The sequence below is a fragment of the Scyliorhinus canicula genome, chromosome 19 (genome assembly GCF_902713615.1).
Source record: "Scyliorhinus canicula chromosome 19, sScyCan1.1, whole genome shotgun sequence".
NCBI classification, from domain to species: domain Eukaryota; kingdom Metazoa; phylum Chordata; class Chondrichthyes; order Carcharhiniformes; family Scyliorhinidae; genus Scyliorhinus; species Scyliorhinus canicula.
Window position 1 is genome coordinate 6,293,709 of NC_052164.1, and position 25,082 is coordinate 6,318,790.

General features: G+C 47.3%; 1 protein-coding gene across 3 annotated transcripts in view; it reads right to left on the minus strand.

Moving 5' to 3' along the window:
* The window catches only part of npepps (aminopeptidase puromycin sensitive), a 328,961-nt gene that overhangs the window by 54,100 nt on the left and 249,779 nt on the right, over positions 1–25,082 (minus strand). For all 3 annotated transcript variants that reach the window (XR_005458182.1, XM_038779185.1, XM_038779184.1), the window contains 3 exons: positions 21,809–21,943; positions 2,967–3,186; positions 374–516 (listed from right to left, as the gene is read on the minus strand). Coding sequence is in view for 2 of the 3 variants with exons in the window: in XM_038779185.1 (XP_038635113.1) it covers positions 374–516; positions 2,967–3,186; positions 21,809–21,943 (498 nt within the window). In the remaining variant the exon portion in view is untranslated. The remainder of the gene's footprint in view (positions 1–373; positions 517–2,966; positions 3,187–21,808; positions 21,944–25,082) is intronic.

Genomic DNA, 25,082 nt, shown 5'->3' on the forward strand with positions numbered 1-25,082 from the left:
GTCACTGTCTGTGCGGAGTCTGCACATCCTCCCCGTGTGCGTGGGTCTCCTCCGAGTGCTCCAGTTTCCTCCCACAGTCCAAAGTTGTGCAGGTTAGGTGGATTGGTCATGATAAATTGCCCTTAGTGTTGGGTGGGGTAACTGGGGGATAGGGGGAGGTGTTGACCTTGGGTAGGGTGCTCTTTCCAAGAGCCGGTGCAGACTCGATGGGCTAAATGGCCTCCTTCTGCACTGTAAATTCTATGATCTATGATGATCTTAAGTGGGGTTTAGACGCGATGGGCCGAATGGCCTTCTTCTGCATTGTAAATTTTATGTCTATGTAACATTGTACATAAGCAACTCTTGAAGTATTAAAGGAACCCAAACTTACAGGACTTCGTAGATCAGCAGACAAAACATGTTTTCCTTCAACATGATCCTTAAACCTGCGCCTTGCCTCCTCTATGGTTGGTTGGTGCCCAGCTTTTCCCAACTTTCCCAGGACCAAGCCTCTCAGGAGTGCATCCAGGTGACCTGAGGCAGAAAGTCAAAACAGGAGACTATCAATAGTCCTTTCTTTAAAAAAAAGGCAAATCGAGATCTCAAATTTCCTAACCATAGATGCGCAAACAATCCTAATGCATGCTGAGGATGCGTAAACAAACTATATGGTTTAATATATGCAAGTATAGACACAATGTACTAAAAATATAGCATTTATGTCAACAGAATTTCTGGAGAATGCAGTGGAATGGGGGCAGGACTGAAGAATTTTCTACGTTTTAAATTTTTTTCTTGGGCTGTCACGGAGAAGCCAGTATTTTCTGTTCAATTCTAATTGACCATGGATCATTAAAAAGTCAACCACACCATGTGGGATTGGAGTCACTTTTGGCCAGACTGAGTGGAGGTGGCAGGGCTTTTCCTTGAAGCATAGGAACCAGTTGGATTTTCATAGCAATAAGTTTTCTAGCGGCAGCCGTCAAATCACCATGTCCAGCGAATTCAAATCCACAACTTGCCATAGTGGAACCTGAATTAATTAATTCAGAACCTCTGGGTCATTATTCCAATAGCAAAATCCCTAGATTACCATAACCTACTGTATATTTTTTCTGCAAAAGTCAGTGCCCACAGACAATTTCCCCATACACTATGCTACCTTTCACAAATCCATATTGATGTTCTTTGACCAATGTTATCTGTCCAATTGACCTTTGTCTTTTAATACCCGATGTGGAAACTAAAGTCTCTGGAGAGTTAGCTCTCTTAAACCCCATTATTTTCTCCATCACCATGTTTTTGTCAAAATTAAATTTGCTAAGTTTTACAACTTGACCTAATTTTAGGTATCTTGGTACTGTAGATGTTTGGTTCGCTTCTTTTAGTGTCACTCGTTTCTGCCATTAATGGACCCATTAATCTGTGTTTTGTTAGAGGTATTTACGGACCAAATTCGTTGTTAGTGTCAGACGGGATGAATGAAAAGTCCAAAATATCCAAATATTGTCCTCAAGGTTGGTTAATCAATATCAGAGAAACAAATATTTGTGTGTCCTCCAACCCAAAAAGGAAGAATATTTTTGGTAGAAAATATAAACAGTATTTGCTATAAACTTCAGTATTCTGCTGGTCAACATATAAAATATAAAACAAGAAAAATGCTAAGATTTAGTAGTCGTAAAACTATCATACGATGACCTGTATATCTGAGGCTGGTTTAACACAGTGGGCTAAACAACTGGCTTGTAACGCAGAACAAGGCCAGCAGCGCGGGTTCAATACCTGTACCGGCCTCCCTGAAGAGGCGCCGGAATGTGTCGACGAGGAGCTTGTCACAGTAACTTCATTGAAGCCTACTTGTGACAATAAGCGATTATTATTATATCTATCATCCTTGTCAGAAAAGCACAGATCATGTAATTGAAATAAACTTCTGTGTTATAGGGAAAAGGCAAACAAATGGGAGGTGGTGAGTTATTCTTGTAGTGAACTGGCACAAACAGAACAGGCCTAATGGTCTCCTTCTGTGCTGTCACCATTTGATGATTCGATTCTGTAAGTGAACATCCTCCAATGCTTCACAACCATCCTTTTTTTATAATCTTTATTGTCACAAGTAGGCTTACATTAACACTACAATGAAGTTACTGTGAAAATCCTCGATCCGATTTGATGCAATCCATATGATATTCTTTAACAGCACAAGGTCATGAAGGCAGCAGGCGTCTCCATGTGCACTTTTAATGTCACTCTGTTATTAAGTGAAATGAGGCTCATCGTTAGAGGATAAAATAAACATCTTCACTGCCTCAATGTTTCTTTACTAAATTTACTTTCAGTGAGGGGTAAATTTTTTTGCGATTGTAGGGATAATCTCTCTGCTAGTTGAACACAAGATGCCGCACCTGTTTTACAGCAAAACCAGCTTTGCCAACATTTCCTCCTCCTTCTCATTCATATTTGTCCACCTACTTCAACCAGACCCCTTAATTTGGAGACCGTATTATCAGCAGCTATAACATCAACATAAGCCAAGATCCTGATCTTCGATTGATGTACTCCAGAATCAGTTCTTAACTTGAAAATTATTAGACACTGATATTATTGCCCTACATTATAAGGTACATAATCATACAATTAGTGATGTTTCTATTTTCCTAACCCCGTGTACATTCAGACTTTTCACATAATCAATTCAGATCTGATTGGAGACAATACTCAAGACAGATATGAAAGTCCATTTTTCCCCCTGCTTCTCTAATGACTCAACCCTAATGAATAGGGGAAGGAACTTGGTATTGCATGGGTCTCCATGCCAGGCATTCACTGGAGGTGTGAAAGTGACTCCAGGCTGTAAATTGAAGATGTACTCCACGTTTTTTTAATGTAGATTCAGTTTAAACAGGATTAATAACAACCACAAAGGGGGATGATTACTTTAGTGGAGATCACTTTTCAATCAATAAAGTTTAAAAGCAAACCTTCGTTATGTTTTGGGTCCCAGCCAAGTTTCTGCCCAATATGCAAGAACAGGTCAACAATGAAGTCTTGCATTTCTTCATGAAAATCTGTGTGGGACAATAAGGTAGAAAGTATCCCCAGATTGCAGCTTAAATCACTCCACACTGTATAATTTGGCTCATTCACAAAAGCCTCCATGACTTTCAAAATTTCCACAGTGCCGATAATGCCAGCTCGAGCCTGCAAAAAAGCACACAAAAAAGAACACTACATCAGATCATTCATTTAAGCCAAAAATCTGATCAGCTGGTCGCTGACAATCAATTTATTGTAACGCAGGATATTATTGGCTAATGTATCTGGTTGAATGGTCAACCTTCCCAGAAACCCATTGAAAAAAAACTTATATCTACAGAACATCAAGAACTTTTTTAACACAACGGGCAAGATTTTAACTCACTCCAAACCCATTCACTTACAGATGAGACTCAATGTGTCCTTTAGCAATGATCACATGTACAATTTCCTCAGATGTACAAGTTTGATAGGGATTTGTATTTGGTCCATCATTTGTGCATGCCCTCCTGTCATACTATATGCCCAAATATTCCACATTCTATTCTGAAAGACTAACTTCAAGCTAATTAAATTTCTCCCTATTGTGCTACAACATCAGTGCAACACTTGCATTGCAGTTCTAAAGAATGCGCAGGGATGTAGTGAACAAGAACACAATACAGCAAATCCCAACCCCATACTATACCAAAAGTACATTCACTAAATACCCTTCTCCCCATCCGCTCACCCCCCCCATATAGAAACTAGAACTATAATAAAAATAAAAAGACAAAATCTGCACCCCAACAGCTGACAGTAATCAGTTCCCTGAATAAGAAGATAAAGGGCTGCCACCTCGAATAGACCCTTTCACCGACCCCCCCCCCCCCCCCCCCTTCATGGTATACTTGACCCCTCAAGGTGCAAAATTCCACCAGGTCCCCCAACCAAGCCGAGGCCTTAGGTGGCACCGGGGACTTCCACCCAAGCAGAACCCGCCTCTGTGCTATTAGTGAGTTGAAGGGTAGGACATCTGCCCTCATCCCCATTTGCAGCACCAGTGAGTCTGATACTCCAAAGTTAGTCACCACAGGGCACGGCTCCAGTTGAACACTCAAACTTCCTGACACTGTATCAAAGAAGTGGACCCAGAAACTAAAACTTGGGCCAAGACCAAACCATGTGCGTGTGATTTGCTGGCTCTCTAAGCACCGCTCACACCTATCCTCCACCCCGAGAAGAACCCACTCATACATGCTCGAGTCAGGTGCGCCCTGTGCACCACCTTGAACTGGATCAGGTTTAATCTCACACATGAGTTGGTGAAGTTGACCCTGCCTCAGTCCACACCCCCTCCCCCCTTAAAGACTAAACCCAGCTCACCCTCCCACTTTCTCTTACTTTCTCAACGATACCTGCTCCGTCGCCAACAGGTGCCCTTAGACATCAGAAATCGTACCCTCCCTTAAATCAGACAAGGAAGGGACCCTGCCCATAAGCAAAGACGACGGTACCAGGGGAAATGAAGGAAGCTCCTTGCATAAAAAAATCATGCACCTGAAAGTACCAGAGTACTTTCCCTCTCAGGAACTTCTCAGCAACTTGTCTAAGCAGGCGAACCTACCCTTCAGAAAAATGTCCCGAAACCTCTTTAACCCTTCTTCTCCCATGTCCTGAACGATGAATCTAAGCCAGACAGCACAAACCTACGGTTCCTGCAAATCAGAGCCAGCAGTGACATGGAGCCAAATTTAAAATGCTGCCTAAACTGAGTCAAAATCTTCAAAGTAGCTATCATCACCAGGCTCAAAGAGAATCTAGCAGAGGAAAACGAGTGGTGCAGTAATCAGGGCCCTTAGACCCGACCCTATGCCACCCCCCACGACTCCCCTCCAGCAGCGCCTTCTTTACCCGCAGATTCTTACCCGCCCACACAAACCGAGAAATCCTGCATTCACCCTCTTAAAGAAAGCCTTGGGGATAAAAACAGGCAGGCACTGAAGTACAAACTGTCGGCACCCTCCCCGCCAGTAACAATGGGAACATATCCCACCCTCCCCGCCAATGACAACGGGAGCATATCTCACCTTCTGAAGTCCCCCTTCATCTGCTCCACCAACCGAGCCAGATTCAGCTTGTGCAGCTGTTCCCACCCCTGCTTCACCTGGATACTCAAATGCCGAAAGCTCTCTCCCACCACCTTGAACGGCACCCCCCCCAATCCCCTCTCTTGTCCCCTCGCCTGAATCGCAAAGACCTCGCTCTTGCCCATATTCAATTTGTACCCCAGAAACAGTCCGAATTCCCCTAGGATCCCTATAATCTCTCCAATCCCCCTCAGTGGTCAGAAATATACAAAAGTAGGTCGTCCGCATATTGCGATACCCTGTGCTCCACCACCACCCCGTACTGTCCCCTGCCAGTCCTTTGCCGCTCTCAACGCCATTGCTAATGGCTCTATGGCAAGGCAAACAACAGTGGGGAGAGCGGGCAACCCTGCCCTGTCTCCCGGTGCAGCCTAAAATAATCTGAGCTCACTCCGTCCACACGCTCGCGACCGGTGCCTGGTACAGTAACCAGACCCAGTCCAAAAAGCCCTGCCCAAACCCAAACTGCCCCAGGACCTCCCACAAATACTCGCACTCCACCCAATCAAAGGCCTTCTCTGCATCCATGGCGACCACCATCTCCAACTCCCTTCCCTCGGAGGGCATCATAATCACATCTAGCAGCCTTCTAATGTTCGCCGCTAAATGCTTCCCCTTCACAAACTCCATCTGGTCCTCTCCTATCACCCTGGACACAATCCTCTATTCACGAGGCCAAGATCTTGGCCAGTAGCTTGGCACCTACATGTAGAGGGGCGATTGGCCTGTACGACCCGCATTATTCTGGGTCCTTATCCCTCTTCAGGATGAGAGAGATCGAGGCCTGTGACATCTTCGGGGGGAGCACCCCTCGCTCCCTAGCCTCATTAAACGTCCTTACCAGCAGGGCCCCAGCATTCCTGAAAACTTTTTATAGAACTCCACTGGGTACCCGTCCGGCCCGGGGCCTTGAACGACTGCATCACCTTCAGCCCCTCCACCACTTCAACCAGCCCAATTGGGGCCCCAAGGCCCTCCACCAGCTCTTCTTCCACCCTCGGAAACTCCAATCCCTCAAAAAACGCCTCACGCCCTCCACCCTGGCTGGGGGTTCCAGCTCATATAACCTGCTGTAAAAGTCCCTAAACACCCCGTTCACCCCCACCGGGTCCAAGATCATGTTTCCCCCCTCTGTCCTTCACTTTCTCAATCTCCCTCGCCGCTTCCAGTTTCCTTAGTTGGTGTGCTAGCATCCTGCTAGCCTTCTCCCAATATTCATATATTGCCCCTTTTGCCTTTATCAACTGCCCCACTGCCTTCCCTGTAGTTAGCAACCCAAACTCCATCTGCAGCTTCTGTCGCTCCTTCAACAACTCCGCATCAAGGGCCTCCAAGCACCTCCCACCTTCTTGGAGAATCTCCCTCACTAACCCATCCATCTCCACCCACTCCACCTTCTCCCTGTGTGCCTGTATCAAAATAAACTCCCCTCTCACCACTGCCTTCAACGCCTCCCATATGGTAGCTGCCGAAACCTCCCCCCTTTCGTTTATCTCCACATACCTCCGAATGGCCTGCCTCACCCACATTCACACCTCTTCCTCCGCTAAAAGCCCACCAACAACGTTCTATCCATAACAAAAAGTCAATTTGGGAATACACTGTGTACATGGGAAAAAAATGAGTACTCTTTCGCTCTTGGTCACCCAAACCTCCATGGATCCACTCCCCCACCCCCTCAACCTGTTCCATAAACCCCTTCAGTTCCTTCGCAGCCACCGACACTCTCCCAGTCCCAGTAGAGTCCACCGCTACACTTCCCACCAAACCTCACCCGCTTGCTAATCAGAATCGCCACCCACTTTGTTTTGGGTCCAATCCTGAATGGAATACCTGCCCTACCCACCCCTTCCTCCTGCATCATTGCCACGTCCATCTTTGAGCTGTTCAAATGTGCGATCACATGGGCCCCCTTGACTGACCCATTCAAACCTCTCATATTCCATGTGATCAGCCTGGTCGGGGGCACCCCCTCCCCCCTGATCAACCATAACTGTTCCGGGGCCAGCCTCCAGTCCGCGTCCTGAACCTCCTCAGGCCCACCCTCTGGCTCCCACCATCATCGACCTTCACCAAGTCACCCTTCAACAATCCCTCCCCCGTCAGCAGTCTTCTACCCCCTCCCCCCCCCCCACCCAATAACAAAATAACAATCCCCACCCCCATCAACACACTTGCCACCTGCTTACCCCCCTCCATGAGCTAGCCTGCCCAGCTAGCCTGGTATCCCTGCCCATAATGCCTAGCATCCTACTCCCCACTGATTCACCTCCCCCACGCTCAACCAACCTCCCAGTGCAAACTTTACAATTCCCATCAAACAAAGAGGAACCCACCATCCTCCCATCAAGAACAAAACAAACCCAAAAGAGAGCAACGGCCCAAAATAGTGAAAAAGTGGTTCATGCAAACCAGAAGAAAACCAAGATAGGAATATTTCTCCAGAGTTCAATGTCCTTCTCCTGCCAGTCCATTGTCGCTAACAGGTTCCATCACCACCTCTGGCGACCCAAAATAGAGTTCCCGGCCTTCATATGTTACCCACAAACGTGCTGGGCATAACATGCCGACGTCACCCCCTTCTTAAAGACGGTTGTCTTTACCTTCCTGAAGCTCGCCCTCCTATTTGCCAGCTCTGCACCTGGGTCCTGATAGACATGCAGCTTGCTGCCTTCCCACGTACAGCTCCTCGTCTACCTCAAAATCCGTTCCTTATCCAGGAACCGGTGCAGTCGCACCACCATTGCCCTCAGCGGTTCGTTCCCTTGCTGCTTCCTCATTAGCACCCTGTGCGCCTCGTCAACCTCCAGGGGCCGAGCAAATGCCCCTTCACCCAGCAGGTTCTCCACCATCCGCGCCACATATGTGCTGGCATCCGCTCCCTCACTGCCCTCCGGCGGGCCGAATATCGTACCTTTCTACCTGCGCCATCTATTCTCCAGATCCTTCACCTTCTCCTGCAGCCTCCTTTGTTGATCTTGCATCAACCCCATCTCCGCAACCATCGAGGCAAGCTGCTCCTCGTGCTCCTCCACCTTCTGGATCATCTGGCCCTGGGCCTCTAACCTCATCTCCATGTAGTCGATCCCCGTCTTTATCAGATCCACCACTACTCGCCATGTCCTCCAAGTTCTCCTTCCTCTGCTGGGCAAATTTCTCGTGGAGGAAGCTCACTAGCTGATCCGTCAACCACTGGGCAGGTAGCTCGGACCCTTACCATCCACCATCTTCCTGTGTCGCAGGCTCCACACCAGCTTTCAACAATTGTTCCCTCCTTTTACGGCCACTTCTGGTCCACAAATCCATATACCGGTGGGATAATCTCTTCTTCCACCCCTCTTGCACCTTTTACAATCACTCAGCTCCGACGTTAGTCGGGGAAAAGGTTCAAAAGGTCCACCACGAGCGTGAGCCACCAAATGTGCGACCACTCACACTATGGCTGCCACCGGAAGTCTCCTTTTTGTAAAATTCAACGAGAACCCATCCGGACACTTTGCCCGCCTCCATTAACTGAATACAGCTCATGATCTCTTCCGGCCCTATCTCAAACTCCTGCCTACTCTCCTGTGCCGCCTCTGGAAAGGTCAATCGTCCAAAAATTGATTCATGGACAAACTCTCCTCTGGGGGCTCTGACTCATACAACCCACTGTAGAAAGCCTCAAACACCTCATTAACCTTCTCTGGAGCAGAAACCAGCCTGCCATGCAAGTCCCTAACCAGCATTATCTCCTGGGAAGCAGCCTGTCGTCTCAGCTGGTGAGCCAACAGACAACTGATCTTCTCCCCATACTCCTAAAAAGTTCCCCTCGAGCGTCGCAGCTAGCTAGCTTACTGTGCTACCTGTTGACAACAACTAAAAATCCATTTGCAACTTCTTTCTTTCTGCCAATATCTCTGGTGTCGGGGTGATCGAGAACTGGCAGTCCACCTCGAGAATGGAATCCACCAGCTTCTGCCTCTCCACCATCCCAGATTTATCCCTATGCACCTTATTAGAGATGATCTCCTCCTAAGAACCACCTTCACGGCCTCACTGAGCATGTACGGCAAGACCGCCTCATTTTGTTGTTTACAGCACAGAAGGAGGCCATTTGACCCATCGTGTCCGTATCAGCTCCCAAAAGAGCTACCTAGCTAGTCCCATTCTCCAGCCCCAACTGTCGCCCTCTAAATTCACCACTTTCAAATATATACCCAGCTCTTTTGAAACCTCCCATGGAATCCACCTCCACCACTCTCCCAAACAACACATTTCAAACCCCAACAATTCTCTGAGCAAAGAAGTTTCTCCTCATCACACTCTTAGATCTCTTGCTGACCATCTTGAAATTGTGATCCCTCGTCAGTGACATACCAATGAGTGGAAATTCAATATCTTTCTTTCCCCTATCAAAATTGTTCATAACTTTGAACACCTCAATAAGGTCACCTCTTTATCGTCTGCTCCAAGGAGAACAAGCCCAATTTCTCCAATCTTTCCATGTATCTAAAGTTCCTCATTCCTAGTGTCATTCTAGTAAATCCCCTCTGCACTCTCTCCAGACCTTTCTTAAGTAAGGTGCCCAGAACTGAACACAATACTCAAAATGTGGTTTGACCAATGGCTTGTGGAGGTGTAGCATCACTTCCTTGCTTGTATTTAAAGATCATGGGGCTGGTTTAGCACAGTGGGCTAAACAGCTGGCTTGTAATGCAGAACAAGGCCAGCAGCGCGAGTTCAATTCCCGTACCGGCCTCCCCGAACAGGTGCCGGAATGTGGCGACTAGGGCCTTTTCACAGTAACTTCATTGAAGCCTACCTGTGACAATAAGCGATTATTATTATTACACTATGCCTCTATTTATAAACCCAAGGATGCTATAAGCCTTCTTTAACTGTTTCAACTTGCCTGGCCACCTTCAGAGACTTATGCACTTGAACCCTGAGGTCTCTCTGCTCCTGAACTCCCTCAAAGTTGTACCATTGAGCCGATATTGTCTCCCCATGTCAGGTGTCTGTCCATTCGGCCAACTTGTCAATGTCCCTCTGAAGTCGGTCAGCGCATCCTCACAATTCATTATTCTTCTAGCTTAGTATCATCTGCAAATTTAGAGATTTTGCCCTCAACACCCACTTCTAAATTATTTATATAAATCAGAAAAAGCAAGGGTCCCAACACTGGGGAACAGCACTTTCAACTCGTCTCCAGTTTGAGAAATGCGTATTTCTACCTACACTCTATTTCCTATCTCTTCGCTAACTTCTAATCCATGCTGCCAAGAACCCATCAATCCCAAACATTTTTAATTTGCTAACTAACTTTGCCATGTGGCCATATCAAATGCTTTCTGAAAGTCGAAATATACAAAATTCATGGCACTACCTTTATCTATTCCCTGTATCACCTCGTCAAATAACGGAATTAAATTTGTCAGACATGACCTGCCCTTAACAAAGCCATGTTGACTGTTTTGCATTAACTTGTTTTTCTCAGAGTGTATATTTATCTCATCCCGTATTATGGCCCCCATCAGTTTTCCCACTATTAATGTCAAGCTGACAGGTCTGTAGTTTCCTGGGTTATCCTTTGCCCCTTTCTTAAACAATGGCGTCACATTTGCAATCCTCCAGTCCACCGGACTAATCCTGTGTTCAGAAAGGCCTGGAAAATTTCTGTCAACGGTTCCACAATACTTTACATCTTTCAGAAATCTAGGTGCATTCCACCCGGGACTGGTGACTTCTCTACCTGGAGTGCTTTTTCTTCATTTATGTACTGCTCAGTTGCTCAACATCCACATTTTCAACTGGGCCATCGTCACCATCTTCTTATTTTGTACAGACAGAAATTACGTACTTTCTTTATTGAACGTAAATATTGGCCAATGTGTTAGCACTGAGGTTGGAGTACTGTCTCCCTCTTGTTATTGGGGAGGATCAGATGGGTTTGCTTAAAGGCCGGCAATTGCTGTCTAATGTGTGGCACTGGTAAATGTGGTGCTGTCTCCACCTGAGGGGCCGGAACCACAGGTAATTGTTGCGTTCGATGCCGAGAAGGCATTCGAAGTGTATAATAGGGGTATTTGTTTGTGGTATTGGAACAGTTCGGCATTAGGGCCCAAGTTTGTGTCTCGGGTACAGTTGTTTTTGGGGGAGTCGAAAAATTGATCAGGTCCTTTATATAGATGGGCTGGACTGCGAGGATTCAAAGGACAGTGCTTGAGAGGGACACAGTCAGGGGGCTTGGCGTTGCCGAGCCTGATGTACTGTTATTGGGCGGCGAATGCTGAGATGGTGTTGGATTGGTGTCGTCATCCAAAAGCCATGTGGGTGCAGATGGAATCATAATTGTGAATAGGGTCTGGGTTGAGGGTATTAGCGACAGCCTCGCTCCAGTTCTCACCGGCGAAATATTCGGCAAACCAGTGTTGGTCTCCACTTTGAAGATATGGAAACAATTTTGGCAGCATTTTAAATTGGGAGATGTATCGAAGCTGGCTCCGATTTGTGCAAATCATATGTTTTGAGTCTGTGAGGTTAGATGCCATGTTTGGGATGTGGGAGGGGAGGTTTGCCAGTTTAGAGGAACTGGTGGAGAGGTTTGGGCTCTCGCGATCTGACTTGTTCAGATATTTATAAAGTTGCAATTTTTGTAACACAGATCTTCCCGACATTCTCTGTGGCACGGGTTCTGTCACTTGAAGGGTCAGAGAAAGGGAGCATTTCTGGTATTTATGGCCGGATTACATCAGAGGACGCAGTATCGGATGCCAAGTGGGAGGAGTTGGTAAACTCCATAATTCGCGTGCAAGGCTTGGCTTAATACAACTTTAAGTGGTGTACAGTGCTCCCCTGAATAAGTCCCAGATGAGTCAGTTCTTTGCAGGGTTGGAGGACATGTGCGAACACTGTGCAGGGGGTTCTGCCAACCATGTGCATATGTTCTGGTCCTGTCACAAGCTTGTGGGTTTCTCGGTCTCCTTCTTTGACACCATGTCAGCGATTCTGAAAATTGAGCTGGAGCCCTGTCCCTTGGTGGCCATATTTGGGGGAGGGCCAGACTTGCCGGATGGGGTGGCCGATGTCCTGGCCTTCGCCTTGCTGATTACCTGGCGGCGAGTGCCGATGGGGTAGAGGTCAGCTTCTCCACCCAGTGCCTCAGAGGCTGGGAGATCTGATGGCGTTTGTATACCTCGAGAAAGTCTAGTAAGTACACTGTGAGGGAAGCAATTGAGGGGTTTTACCGCAGATGGCAGCCGTTCATTGTGTATTTCAAAGAGCTGGTCACAGTTAGTTGCTAAAAAGGGTGGGGTGGGGGTAGGCATTTTTGGAGGGGTGGCACCAGCGTCTTTTGGGGGGTGGGGTGGGATTGGGGGGCTTATGTTCTGATTGGTTGTGTTGTTTTTGTATTGTGTGTCTGAAATTAAAATAGTTGAATAAAAATATTTTAAAAATGTTCCACACCATTCACAAATCCTCAGATAGTGAAACTGTCCTTTTGAATATGCATCAGGACCTGGACAACATTCAGGCTTAAGCTTGTAACTGACACGTAACATTTACACCATATAAGTGCCAGGTAATGATAATCTTCAACAAGAGGAAATCAAATCATCACCCTCTTGACATTCAATGACATTAAATCGCTCAATCCTTCACTATCAACATCCTGGGTCACCATGATCAGAAACTGAACTTTATATGACCCAGCCATATAAATACTATGGCTACAAGAGTAGGTCAGAGCTTGAGAATCCGGCAACAAGTAACTCACCTCCCGACTCCACAAAGCCTGTCCACCATCTACAAGGCACAAGTCACGAGTGTGATGGACTACACTCCACTTGCTTGAATGGATGCTCAACATCATCCAGGACAAATCAGCCCACTTGACTGGGACCCATCCACCAGCAACATCCAGTGGAAGCAACTGCCAAATCTCCTTTAACAGAACTTTCCAAACCCACAACTTCTATACCTAGAAGAACAAGGCAACAGCTGCATGGACTGCAAGTTCCCCTCCTAGCCACATATCATTCTGACTTCTACCAGATATTCTGAACTATATCACTGCTCCTTCACTGTTACTTGATCAAAATCCTGGAAATCCCTCCCTAACAGCACTGTACCAGATGGACTGCAGCAGTTCAAGGCAATGCACTCACCACTACTTTCTCAAGGACAATTAGGGATGGATAATAAATGCTGGCATCGTCAGCGACACCTACATCCCATGAAAGGTAAAAGAAAAAATGCTGTTCCTTTTTCGTCCGAATCAATTGTATATAGAAAAGATTTTGTAGGAGCAGGCCATGTCACGGAATGTAACATAGCACATATAGTCATCGCACATACTTTGAAAATTGTATGAAATTAATGAATACATTTTTTAAAAAGCTCTATGAAGCAACGGAGCCCAACAGCTGATCGCATTCATAAAATGGGGAGCAAAGCAGAAGAATGATCTAGGATAAATATAAAAACAGCTGCTAAGTGTGTCCAGTTAACTATTTCAAATTGATTATTCTAAATTCCAATTACAAAATCAAAATTTTATATATATATTGCTGCTTCAGATGCAGATGATTGGAGAATTTCCTTGGAATAGCAATTCAAAGTTTTCTGTAAATATAAATTTCATCCTCTTCTCCGAGCTTTTCTTGCAATACCGACTTACAACTCCTTTCCCTTGTGCTCCAATACCGCTCAGAGACATACAACGCGGACCAGGGTGACTGAGCTGCAGCATTTATGATGGGGACCTCAGAATTGTAAGGACACATTCTGCGGCAGAGCAGACAGCCGACATGCGTCATCGTCAGGGCTACCATTAGCATTTTATCTGATGCCTTTGCATTGCAGCCGAATGCGGAGTACTCATTACATGCATTTGCTTCACACTCAGATTGCAAACACTGCGACATTGATTTGGAGGTGTGCCAGCAGGCAGAATTGCTACTTGGTTAACTTCCCAATTATCTCACAAACAGCTGATCAGTATGCTCGTCACAAGAGAGTAATTTAAAGCATCTTTTGCATAAGTTAAATAATCATATGATTCAAAAGCCAAAGTCTTGGAATAGCAACATACCTCTCCATTTTAAACTGGAGAGCAGTTTCACACTCATGTAACAGGAATGCAAAGCAGACAGATTCACCTAGCCAGCAGGCAGTGGGGCAAGGTGCACGAAGGCCTCATTGTTGTGATGGATGTCAGTCTGAAGATTTAAACACTTATCCACTTGATCAAGGACACCTCTGTTCATGCATAATACAGTTGTGCCAAATGTAGAGAAAGACTGCTTTCAGTCTCCTTGAAAAGTATAACTTGGGTGTAATTTTTATTTATATAACACTTTAAACTTTGAAAAATCTCACTCCACTCAGGGGGCAAAGAGAAAATGGATAACAGTGCATAGAAGACATGACAAAAGGTGATCAAAAAGCACTGCCAAAGTAGGATTAAGCAGTGAGTTGTATTTTGATATTTTTGGGCTATTTCTCCAGAGAGGGTTTGTGAATCAATTATATTGAAGTGTTTAAATTGAATCAAGTATACAAGTGGATAATGTTTAGTTCTCAAATATGGCTAAGAGTTGTGCAGTCAAGCTAATTAAGTCTGAGGGAAGAGCACAGCCTGGCCACCTTACGCCAGTGTGGACAAAAGCAAACTAGAAGATGAAAGTCTAGCTAGTCCAGACATGAGGTAGATTGGCACAATTGATTATGTTTATGTGTGAAAGATGAAGTAAAGTTAAACAAGGTGAGATTCAAAGACAACGTTTAATCTATACATTATTATTGTAAACTGATGCAGCTTAATGATTCATGTGTGGCTTTGCTTCATTCATCGGTTATTAATCCATTCATTGACTGGAAGATTAAAGAGATGCACATGTGCAGGTGTGAAAGCCAACAGAGTCTAGGTCACAAGGAAGATGTATTATTGCACCCTACGTTACGCTATGTTAAAATTAGATATTAGGACAGAATGTTACATCTCTAAATGTAAAATTTGTGGACTGCTTCTGGGAGTACAACCAACAGTGAACCTAGAAAATACGGAAGGCACATCTAAAAGGGAGATGGAAGGATTTGGAGAGGGAAATTCCAGAATTCAACTTTACAAAAAGTACACAACTTCGCGCAGACTTTTTCGGTGTTCTCACGAGAGATAGGCAAAAACTAATTTTGCAACACCTGCAACTTCTAAAGCACTTTCAAGAAACAACATGTGTTTCTGCAGAGCCAATGCGTTGATTAGTGACCTCAGTTAATATACTGCAAAAATGCAATCCCCGTACCAGCCTCCCCGAACAGGCGCCGGAATGTGGCGACTAGTGGCTTTTCACAGTAACTTCATTGAAGCCTACTCGTGACAATAAGCGATTTTCATTTTTCAATTCAATGTGCAACATGTAGCCCAAAAACCTTGATCAAATTATACTTTTGAAATGCAGAAATATAGCAGCAGGTTGTGGCTAATGCAGACCCTTATTCTGTCATTTTAGTTTTGATAAATTTGAACTATAGGTGAAATTTCGTAGTACCTTCTAAACTCACAGTACTAGTTACAATCATTAATCTTACACTGCAGATGTTATTATTCAACAATGGCATGGGGCTGAAAGTTTCCCAACCTGTTGATGAGAGTAGGTATTATAGTGGGAAAAGGCATGAAGAGGGGAGCCAGATGTCCTGCTGTCGCCATGGCATAATAACAGTGGTGTCCTTGACGGAGGCAACATAACCCACAGAGGGCCCACCACCAAAAACCTTGATCATTGGGTCATCAAAGACGCTCACTCATCTTTCTTCATCCTAGGCCTGGAGTGGCCACCGCTTTAGTGGCATTGCTGAGGCTGATTGTCGGACACCTAATTGGGCAGTGGCCTGTCAACTTGCCACTACTGGCAAACTGCCACACCAGGGACCTGCAATCCGCTGTACATGGTGCATCTTCAATTTCCATGGAAAAATCCAACCCCCAGAGATGCCAATCATGATTAACACCACAGTTGAACCTGAACAACGTAACCCACAGAAAGCCATGCAGACTCAAATTAACATGGTGGAGTAACCTGAAGCAAACAATTCAGTCCAATTCAGACTAATTATAAATTACATCAATTTACTCATAATTCATTACACGAACTTGTGGCTCACTCCCAGCCTCTATTCTTCATAGGATAAGTGTTGTGTTCTGTAATTTGGAATAACACAAGCTGCCACTTGATGCAGTTTTGAGTAAAAGATGCTCCAGACTTTGAAGTGCGTTCAATGTGTTTTATTGAACTATTAGCACAGTTCCCAATGAGTTTGACTCTGCTAATCTAAATGTAGTAACTCAGTCTAACTGAACCAGCCTTGCTCTAAGCCACGTGCTGGGGTGTGATGCTGAGGATACACCCTGTCTCACTCTGTAGATGTTGGTCTGGAAAGAACCGGGGTGTCAATGCCTCACATCTTTTATAGTGAGATACCACCCCTGAGTGTCCTGACTGCTTATTGGTCATCTCCTATTCTATGTGTTCATAAGCTGCATGCTTGCATATTATGACACCTCACCCTTTTTTTCTGTTTTGTTGGTGTATGTGAATGAGTCAGTCTAACGTGACTGACGGAGAATAGAACAGAGCAAACAAAACAAACATTCACAAGTCCAGTCTCTGAGGCTTGCGTCTGATCCTTGTTGACCGTTGGAGAGCTGGCGGATGGGAAAACGGCACCCGCACAGGTGGGATGGAAGCCTAACTGGTGACCTTGTGGTGCGAGGTATCAGGAGATGGCAATTCAACATAGGCAACTTTGCGCAGTGCCCGTCGATTCCTTTGCACGATGGAGCCATCAGCCATAAGTACAACAAGAGCGGGGCGCGGCCTGTCGAACAACGACAGCCGGGGCAGATCACCCACCATCCGGTTTCTTGATCCTGACAGTGTCAGCCAGGGATAGCACGGCCAGATCGGTGGCATGGGCATCATAGCTCTGCTTTTTACGGTCTCTGAGCTGCTGCATCTTCTGCAGCACCGGGAGGTGATCCAGGTTGGGCAGGTGTATGGCTGGAAGCATCGTCCACAGGTCCCTTTTCATCAGGAGTTGAGCCGGTGACATGCCAGTGGACAATGGAGTCGCCCTGTACCCGAGCAGTGCAAGGCATATGTCGGAAGCAGTCCGCGGCCTTGCAAATGAGTTGTTTCAAAATATGCACCCCTTTCTCGACTTTTCCATTGGACTGCGGATAGTGTGGACTGGAGATGACATGCTGAAAATTGTATGACCTGGGAAACGTGGACCATTCTTGACTGCTAAAGCACGGCCATTGTCGCTCATGACAGCGATTGGGATGCCATGCCTTGAGAACGTCTCCTTACAGGCTTTGATGACTGTTCGAGAGGTGAAGTCCGGGAGCTTCAGCACTTCAGGATAATTTGAGAAATAGTCGATGATCAATATGTAGTCACGACCATTCGCATGAAAGAGGTCGATGCCAACCTTGGACCACGGAGATGTCACAATGTCATGCTGTTGGAGCGTCTCCTTGCTCTGCGCTGGCTGGAACCGCTGACAGGTAGCACAGTTCAGGACCATATTTATGATGTCCTGGCTGATGCCGGGCCAGTAAACAGCTTGCCAGGCTCTGCGTCTGCACTTCACGATGCCCAGGAGTCCCTCTTGAATCTGGCACAGCACCAATCTGGAGACTGAGCAGAATGACAGTCCTGTCCAGCATGAAGAGGATACCATCAATCACTGTCAGGTCATCCTTCACATTGTAAAATTGTGGGCACTGCCCTTTCTGCCAGCCATTGGTGAGGTTGTGGATGACGTGCTGCAAGAGGGGGTCTTTGGCTGTCTCATCACGGATGAGAACTACCTGGGAGAGTACAGGTGCACCTGCGATTCGATGTGCTGGACGATTTCCAGCGGCTCACTGGGCGAGGTGACGGAGCAGGACAATGTATAAGCGATGATGAGCTCCTTGCCAGGTGTGTACACCAAGTTGAAGTCATACCTCCTAAATTTAAGCAGGATTCTCTGCAACCGAGGCGTCACGTCGTTCAGGTCCTTGTGGATGATGTGGACCAGAGGCCATTGATCCGTCTCGACAGTGAATCTCGGCATGCCGTAGACATAATCATGAAATTTGAGGATGTCGGTGAGAAGACCCAAGCACTCCTTCTCAATATATGCATATTTGGTTTCAGTGGGCGTCATCGCCCTTGATGTGTAGGCTACTGGTGCCCAGGATGATGTGTCATCTCGTTGAAGCAACACCGCACTGATGCCATCCTGACTCGCATCTGTGGATGTCTTTGTCTTCCGGTCCGGGTCAAAGAATGCCAGGACTGGTGCAGTGGTGAGCTTGGCTTTCAGCTCCAGCCACTCTGTCTGGTGTGCCGCCTTCCACTCAAAGACGGTTGACTTTTTCACCAGGTTGTGTAGGGCCGTGGTGTGTGTGGCCATGTTTGGAATGAACTTGCCCAGAAAATTGGCCATACCCAAGAAGCACAGCACCGCCTTTTTGTCCTCGGGGACCTTCATCGCCTCAATGGCCTTGATTTTGTCTGTGTCCGGGTGCACACCATGCTGTGAGATCTGGTCGCCTAGGAACTTGAGCGTCGATGTGCCAAAACAACATTTGGACCTGTTTAACTTTAGGCCGTTGGCATGTACACGGCGGAATACCTTCTGGAGATGGGACACATGATGAGGGGTCTTGGACCATGTGATGTTGTCGTCCACGTACACAAAACCCCTTCAATGCCTTCCATCATCTGCTGCATGATGCGATGGAATATCTCCGATGCTGAGATGATGCCAAATGGCATGCGATTGTAACAGTATCTGCCAAAAGGAGAATTCAAGGTGCAGAGCCTTCTGCTGGACTCTTCCAGCTGGATTTGCCAATATCCCTGCGACGCATCCAATTTGGTTTAGATGCGCGCGTGTGCCATATCACTTGTGAGTTCCTCCCGCTTCGGGATGGGGTAGTGTTTCCGCATGATATTCTTATTGAGTTCCTTGGGATCAATGCAGATGCGCAGGTCTCCCGAAGGCTTCTTTCCGCACACCACCGAGCTGACCTAGTCAATCGGTTCGGTGACCTTGGATCTGATGCTTTTTTGCTGAAGATCCTTGAGCTGTGCCTTCAGTCGCTCTCTCAGTGGAGCAGAGACTCGTGGTGGTGCGTGGACCACTGGCTTGGCATCAGGCTGTAGCAGAATCTTGTATCGTTACGGCAGCATGCCCATCCCGTTGAACACATCTGGATCTTTTGCGAAGATGTCGTCGATGCCGGCCTGAAGATCCACATGGGAGGATGTCGTGGTGTAAACCCTTCTGTGTTTTTTTTGTTTCTACACTCTCCTTTTCAGATAATAATGAAATAAATATTTCTTCCTTTACCATCTCTTCAACCAATGGGAACAACATATCTTGTTTCAGTGGGCGTCATCGCCCTTGATGTGTAGGCTACTGGTGCCCAGTAGCCTACACATCAAGGGCGATGACCTTGGATATTGATACAGCAGCGTGCCCATCCCGTTGAACACATCTGGATACTGGGCGAGGATGTAGTCGATGCCGGCCTGAAGATCCACATGGGAGGATGTTGTGGTGTAAACCCTTTGAATGAGGTTCAGCTGGTTGCAGGCGTGGCACCTAGTAGGGATGCCCTGTCCGGCTTAACAATTTCAAAGCGTAACCTTGAGTGTGTGTCGGTTGGATACGTGCAGATGGCAGGATCCCAGTGCCGCAATGGCATTCCCGTTATAATCCAAGAGCTTGCAGGCAGCTGGAAGGACCGTGGGGGGGGCTTCTTAATGCTGCCTGAGAGAGGAGGTTGGCAGAGGCACCTGTGTCCAGCTTGAACTGGATGAGGCAGTGGTTGACCTTCATCACTGCTCGCCATTCATCCTCGGAATCCACAGCTAGGATTATGTGGCATATTCACATGTTGTAATAATGCCCACACGGTCGGCGTTGGTCAGGCATTCAGCATCTGGATCCGTTGCACTGCCGGGACCAGAATCCTGTAGGCGTTGTTGCACACTCTGGTTGCGTTGTCGTCGGAATTTGGGGCGCTGGCTCCTGAATGGTGGTGCAAATCTGCACAGGGCTGCATAGTGGCCTGGCTTCCCACAGTTTAAACAGCATCTGCCTCTTGCAGGGCAGTGTTTCTTTAAATGGGCAGTGTTTCTTTAAATGGGCAGTGCCACAGTTCGAACATGTCATGAAGTCAGCGTCCTGACGCTCCGTGCGCCGTTGCACATGCGCAGTGCGGTTCTCAGATGTCTGCACCTGCGCAGTGCGGGTTTCGGCCACTTCGTTATCCCATTCACATCGCGCATGCGTCGGGCCCTGGGAAGAGAGCGCAAAATGGCCGCTTTCGTCCATGTTGAGGCGCTGCATCCAGGAGATGGCCTGCACACTCTCCGCTCGTGGCAGGCTAGTGTATCATTTTCTGCCATTTTGCACTGGGAATAGCGATTTTTAGTGTGTTCATGCACTGTGCATGTTTCAATCGCAACTGGCAGGGTCATCTGCATGATCTTCAGTAATTGCTCTCTAGATGGTCAGAGTGAACTCCAAAAACGATTTGGTCTCTGATCATGGAGTCAGTGATATTACCGAAGTTGCAGGATTGCGCGAGCAGCCGAAGGTCAGTTAAATGAGGTGAAAGATTCGTCTTTACCTTGCAATTGCTGCTTTAATATGTAGCGCTCGAAGATTTTGTTGGTGTCTGCCTCACAGTGGCTGTCAAACTTGTCCAGGATGGTCTGAAACTTTGTCTTGTCCTGGTCTTCGGCGAAGTGAAAGGAGTTGAATGTTTCCAAGGCGTGATCACCCACTGTGGTGAGGAAAAGAGCTATCTTCCGTGCATCAGATGCACCATTGAGGTTTGATGCTTCCACATAAAGCCGAAATTTCTGCTTGAATGTCTGCCAGTTGGCACTGAGATTGACGGAGGTCCTGAGCTGGTGAGGAGCATAAATCTTTTCAATTGTGCCAGTATACATTCGCTGGTCGTCACGGATCTTGCCGAGTTGAACTAATTAGATTAAACAGACTCCTGGTATCATGTTGTATTGTGTAATTTGGAATAACACAAGTTGCCACTTGATGCAGTTTTGAGTAAAAGATGCTCCAGACTTTGAAGTGAGTTCAATGTGTTTTATTGAACTATTAGCACAGTTCTCAATGAGTTTGACTCTCTGCTAATCTAAATGTAGTAACTCAGTCTAACTGAACCAGCCTTGCTCTAAGCCACGTGCTGGGTGTGATGCTGAGGATACACCCTGTCTCACTCTATAGATATTGGTCTGTGGAAAGAGCCGGGGTGCGAGTGCCTCATCCCTTTTATAGTGAGACACCACCCGAGTGTCCTGACTGCTCACTGGTCGTGTCCTATTCTATGTGTTCATTAGCTGCATGTTTGCATATCATGACAAAAAGAACTTGAATCACATGGATGATTTACGTTAATTTGAATTTGCTCAACTTTTTCCTGAAGTTGATGTTTTTAATTTTAACCACAAAACAGTTTTAGTTGGGAAAAATGTATACATTCGGGTTTCCGCTAGAATTGTGATGCTTCACAAGGTGTACCTCGGATTCATGTACATTTTCAACATAAGCAACATCTTCTACTTGGATATTTCCCCACTTACCAGTGAAAACAAGTCATTCTGAAGCCCTAGCCGGTCTACAGGAGGGAGTGCAAGGTTCCGGATACTGGGCAGTAAGCTCTCGAGCATTGTTGGACTGTACTGAATGCGACAGAATCCCACTGTTCCTGGGTTCAACTAAAGTATAAAAAAAGGTAAAGCACAAGAAGAATGATTCATGCACATTGATGTAGAGATCCTAATGTGCATATGTTTACTTGTCTCGAGCATTCATTCCCCCTTGTTCTTTGAAAGATGGTAGTGTATTACATTGGATACATTTACCATACGTCTATCAGTTGAAGCCCAATAAATGTATGGACTGTTTTCTTGCTAACGTCAACGCAATCAAATCATTAATACAATATTAAAAGCTGCAATGAAACAGCTGGGTTATCAATATATTAGCACACCCCTCGAGTTGGATGCCGCATACAAGTCTCATCAATCAATTAAAAATGACTGAGGGATAGAACATTTTTCTGAATACCTGCTGTAGGGAACTAATAAGCACACCCAGGTATAACCAAAGAGTCTTACAGTCACAGAGGAATTTATAGTGGAGAACAAAGAAATGGCTGAGCAACTAAACACATACTTTGGTCTGTCTTCACAAATGAGGACACAACTCAGATACCAGAAATGTTGGTGAACGCAGGGTTTAGTGAGAGTGAGGAACTTAAGATCAATATTAGTAGAAAAATGGTGTTGGGGAAATTGATGAGATTGAAGGTTGATAAATCCCCATAATTTACATCCCAGAGTACTTAAGGAAGTGACTCTAGAAATAGTGGTTGCATTGGTAGTCACCTTCGGAGATTATGTAGACTCTGGAACAGTTCCGATGGATCGGATGGTAGCTAATGCAACTCTACTATTTAAAAAAGGAGGTGGAGAACACACACGGAATTTATACACCTGTCAGCCTAATATCAGGAGTGGGGAAATGCTGGAGTCCATTCAGATAGATTTAATAGCAAAGCACTTGGTAAACAGTGGCATAATTGTACAGAGTCAGCATGGATGTACGAAAAGGAAATAATGCTTGACAACTTTACTGGAATTCGAGCATGTAAATACTACAGTTGACGAGGTGGAGTCTGTGGATGTGGCCATAATGTGATAGAATTTTTCATCAAGATAAAAAGAGTGAAGTAGTTGATTTTGAGATTAGGGTCATGAATTTTAATAAAGGCAACTACGATGATATGAGGCGCAAGTGAGCTTTGATCAATTGAGGAATATTACTTATGGGGATGACAATGAATAGGCAATGGGAAACATTCAAGGAGTGCTTGGGGGAACTGCAACAATTGTTTATTCCGGTCTGGCACAAAAGTAAACGGGAAAGGTAAGCAACCCATGGCGCACAAGGGAAATTAGAGATAGGATTTGCGGTGGCGGCAATGCGCAGTTGAGCCGCACGTTCGGCGGCTCCCGCGATTAATGGACTTCGGGGCTTTTTTAAAGGCCCCCAACGGAGCTGAGGAGGTAAATCCCGACGGGGGAAGAGACCAGGAGTCACCCCAGTGGTCCCATGGTCCGGACCAGGAGCGGGGCAGGGAGAAAATCGACTGAAAAAACACCCAGAAAAAAATCGGGACCAGAAAAACAAAATGGCGGCCGGCGAAAGCTTCGAGGAGCTGAAGAAGTGGGTCCAAGAGCAGCAGCCGACTCTGCTGCGCTGCTTCCAGGAGCTGAAGGTGGAGTTGCTGGAGTCGCTGAAGGTAACCAACAGGGAGCTGATGGAGACCCAGACAGCCCAGGGGGCTGCGATCCGGGAGCTGCAGCAGCAGGCCTCCGAAAGGGAGGACGAGGTCGTGGCCGTGGTGGGGAAGGTGGAGATGCACGAGGCGCTCCATAAAAGATGGCAGGAGCGGTTCGAGGAGCTGGACAACCGGTCGAGGAGGAAGAATCTACGGATCCTGGGCCTCACGGAGGGGTCGGACCTAGCGGCCTATGTGGTGATGATGCTAAACTCGCTGATGGGGGCTGGGTCCTTCCAGGGGCCCCTGGAGTTGGAGGGGGCCCACAGAATTCTGGCTAGGAGGCCCAAGCCGTACGAGCCGCCGCGGGCGGTGTTGGTGAGGTTCCACCGGTTCGTGGATCGTGAATGTGTGCTCCGGTGGGCCAAGAAGGAGCGGAGCAGCAAATGGGAGAACACGGAGGTGCGGATCTTCCAGGACTGGAGTGCGGAAGTGGCGAGGTGGAGGGCCGGGTTTAACCGGACGAAGGCGGTGCTCCACAGACGGAAGGTGAAGTTTGGAATGCTGCAGCCAGCGCGTCTGTGGGTCACCTATAAGGATCGACACCACTATTTTGAGTCCCCGGAGGAGGCGTGGGCCTTCGTGCAAGCCGAGAAACTGGACTCAAACTGAGGGTCCCCCGGATGGGGGATGCTGTATAATACTGTATTTATTTATACTGTATTTGTATTTGCGGGGTTTAGGATAAGATGTGGGGTGGCCTTAGGGTGGGTGGGGTGATGTTGTACGGGTATTTTCTTTATGGGTCTTCAAGCAGGGGTTGGGTGGACGGGTTCGGACTGAGGGGTAAACGGGGTGTTCGGGGAGCTGGTGGGGGGGACTGACAATGGGAGTGGCCCTGGGGGAGGTGGGGCCCAGCAGGGCGAAAGCGCGGGCTTTCTGTGGGGTTCCCGCGCTGCGAGAGGGAGGGGGCGGGTTTTCTTTTCCCGCGCAGGAGTGGGGGAGGGTGGACTTGTTGACGGGCACAATGGAGGAGGGGCAGTCCCACGTTGGGAGGAGCCAAAAGTAGGGCGGGAGCCGCCGGGGTCAGCAGAAGATAGCTGGCTCACGGGAGTGCTGTAGAGGGGGGGGGGGGGGGCGGGGCGCGCGGTTAGGAGGGGTCCTAGCCTGGGGGGGGGGGGGGGGGGGGGGGGGGAAGGGGTACCGGGTTGCTGCTGAAACGGTCAGGAAGGAGCTGGAGGACGCAGGGGGTGCTGGGGGTGGGGGAGTTGCCGCCGTGGGAAACTGGCAGAGCGTGGGGCGCTGGCCGGGGGTGGGCAAGGGATGGGGTATGGCTAATCGGCAGTGGAAGGGGGCAGGGAGCCCTCGGATCCGGCTGATAACCTGGAATGTGAGGGGGCTGAATGGGCCGGTCAAAAGGGCCCGAGTAGTTGCGCACCTGAAGGCGGATGTGGCCATGCTCCAGGAGACACACCTGAGAGTGGTGGACCAGGTCCGGCTGAGAGGGCCAGGTATTCCACTCAGGGCTGGATGAGAAGAGTAAGGGGGTGGCGATTCTGGTGGGGAAGAAG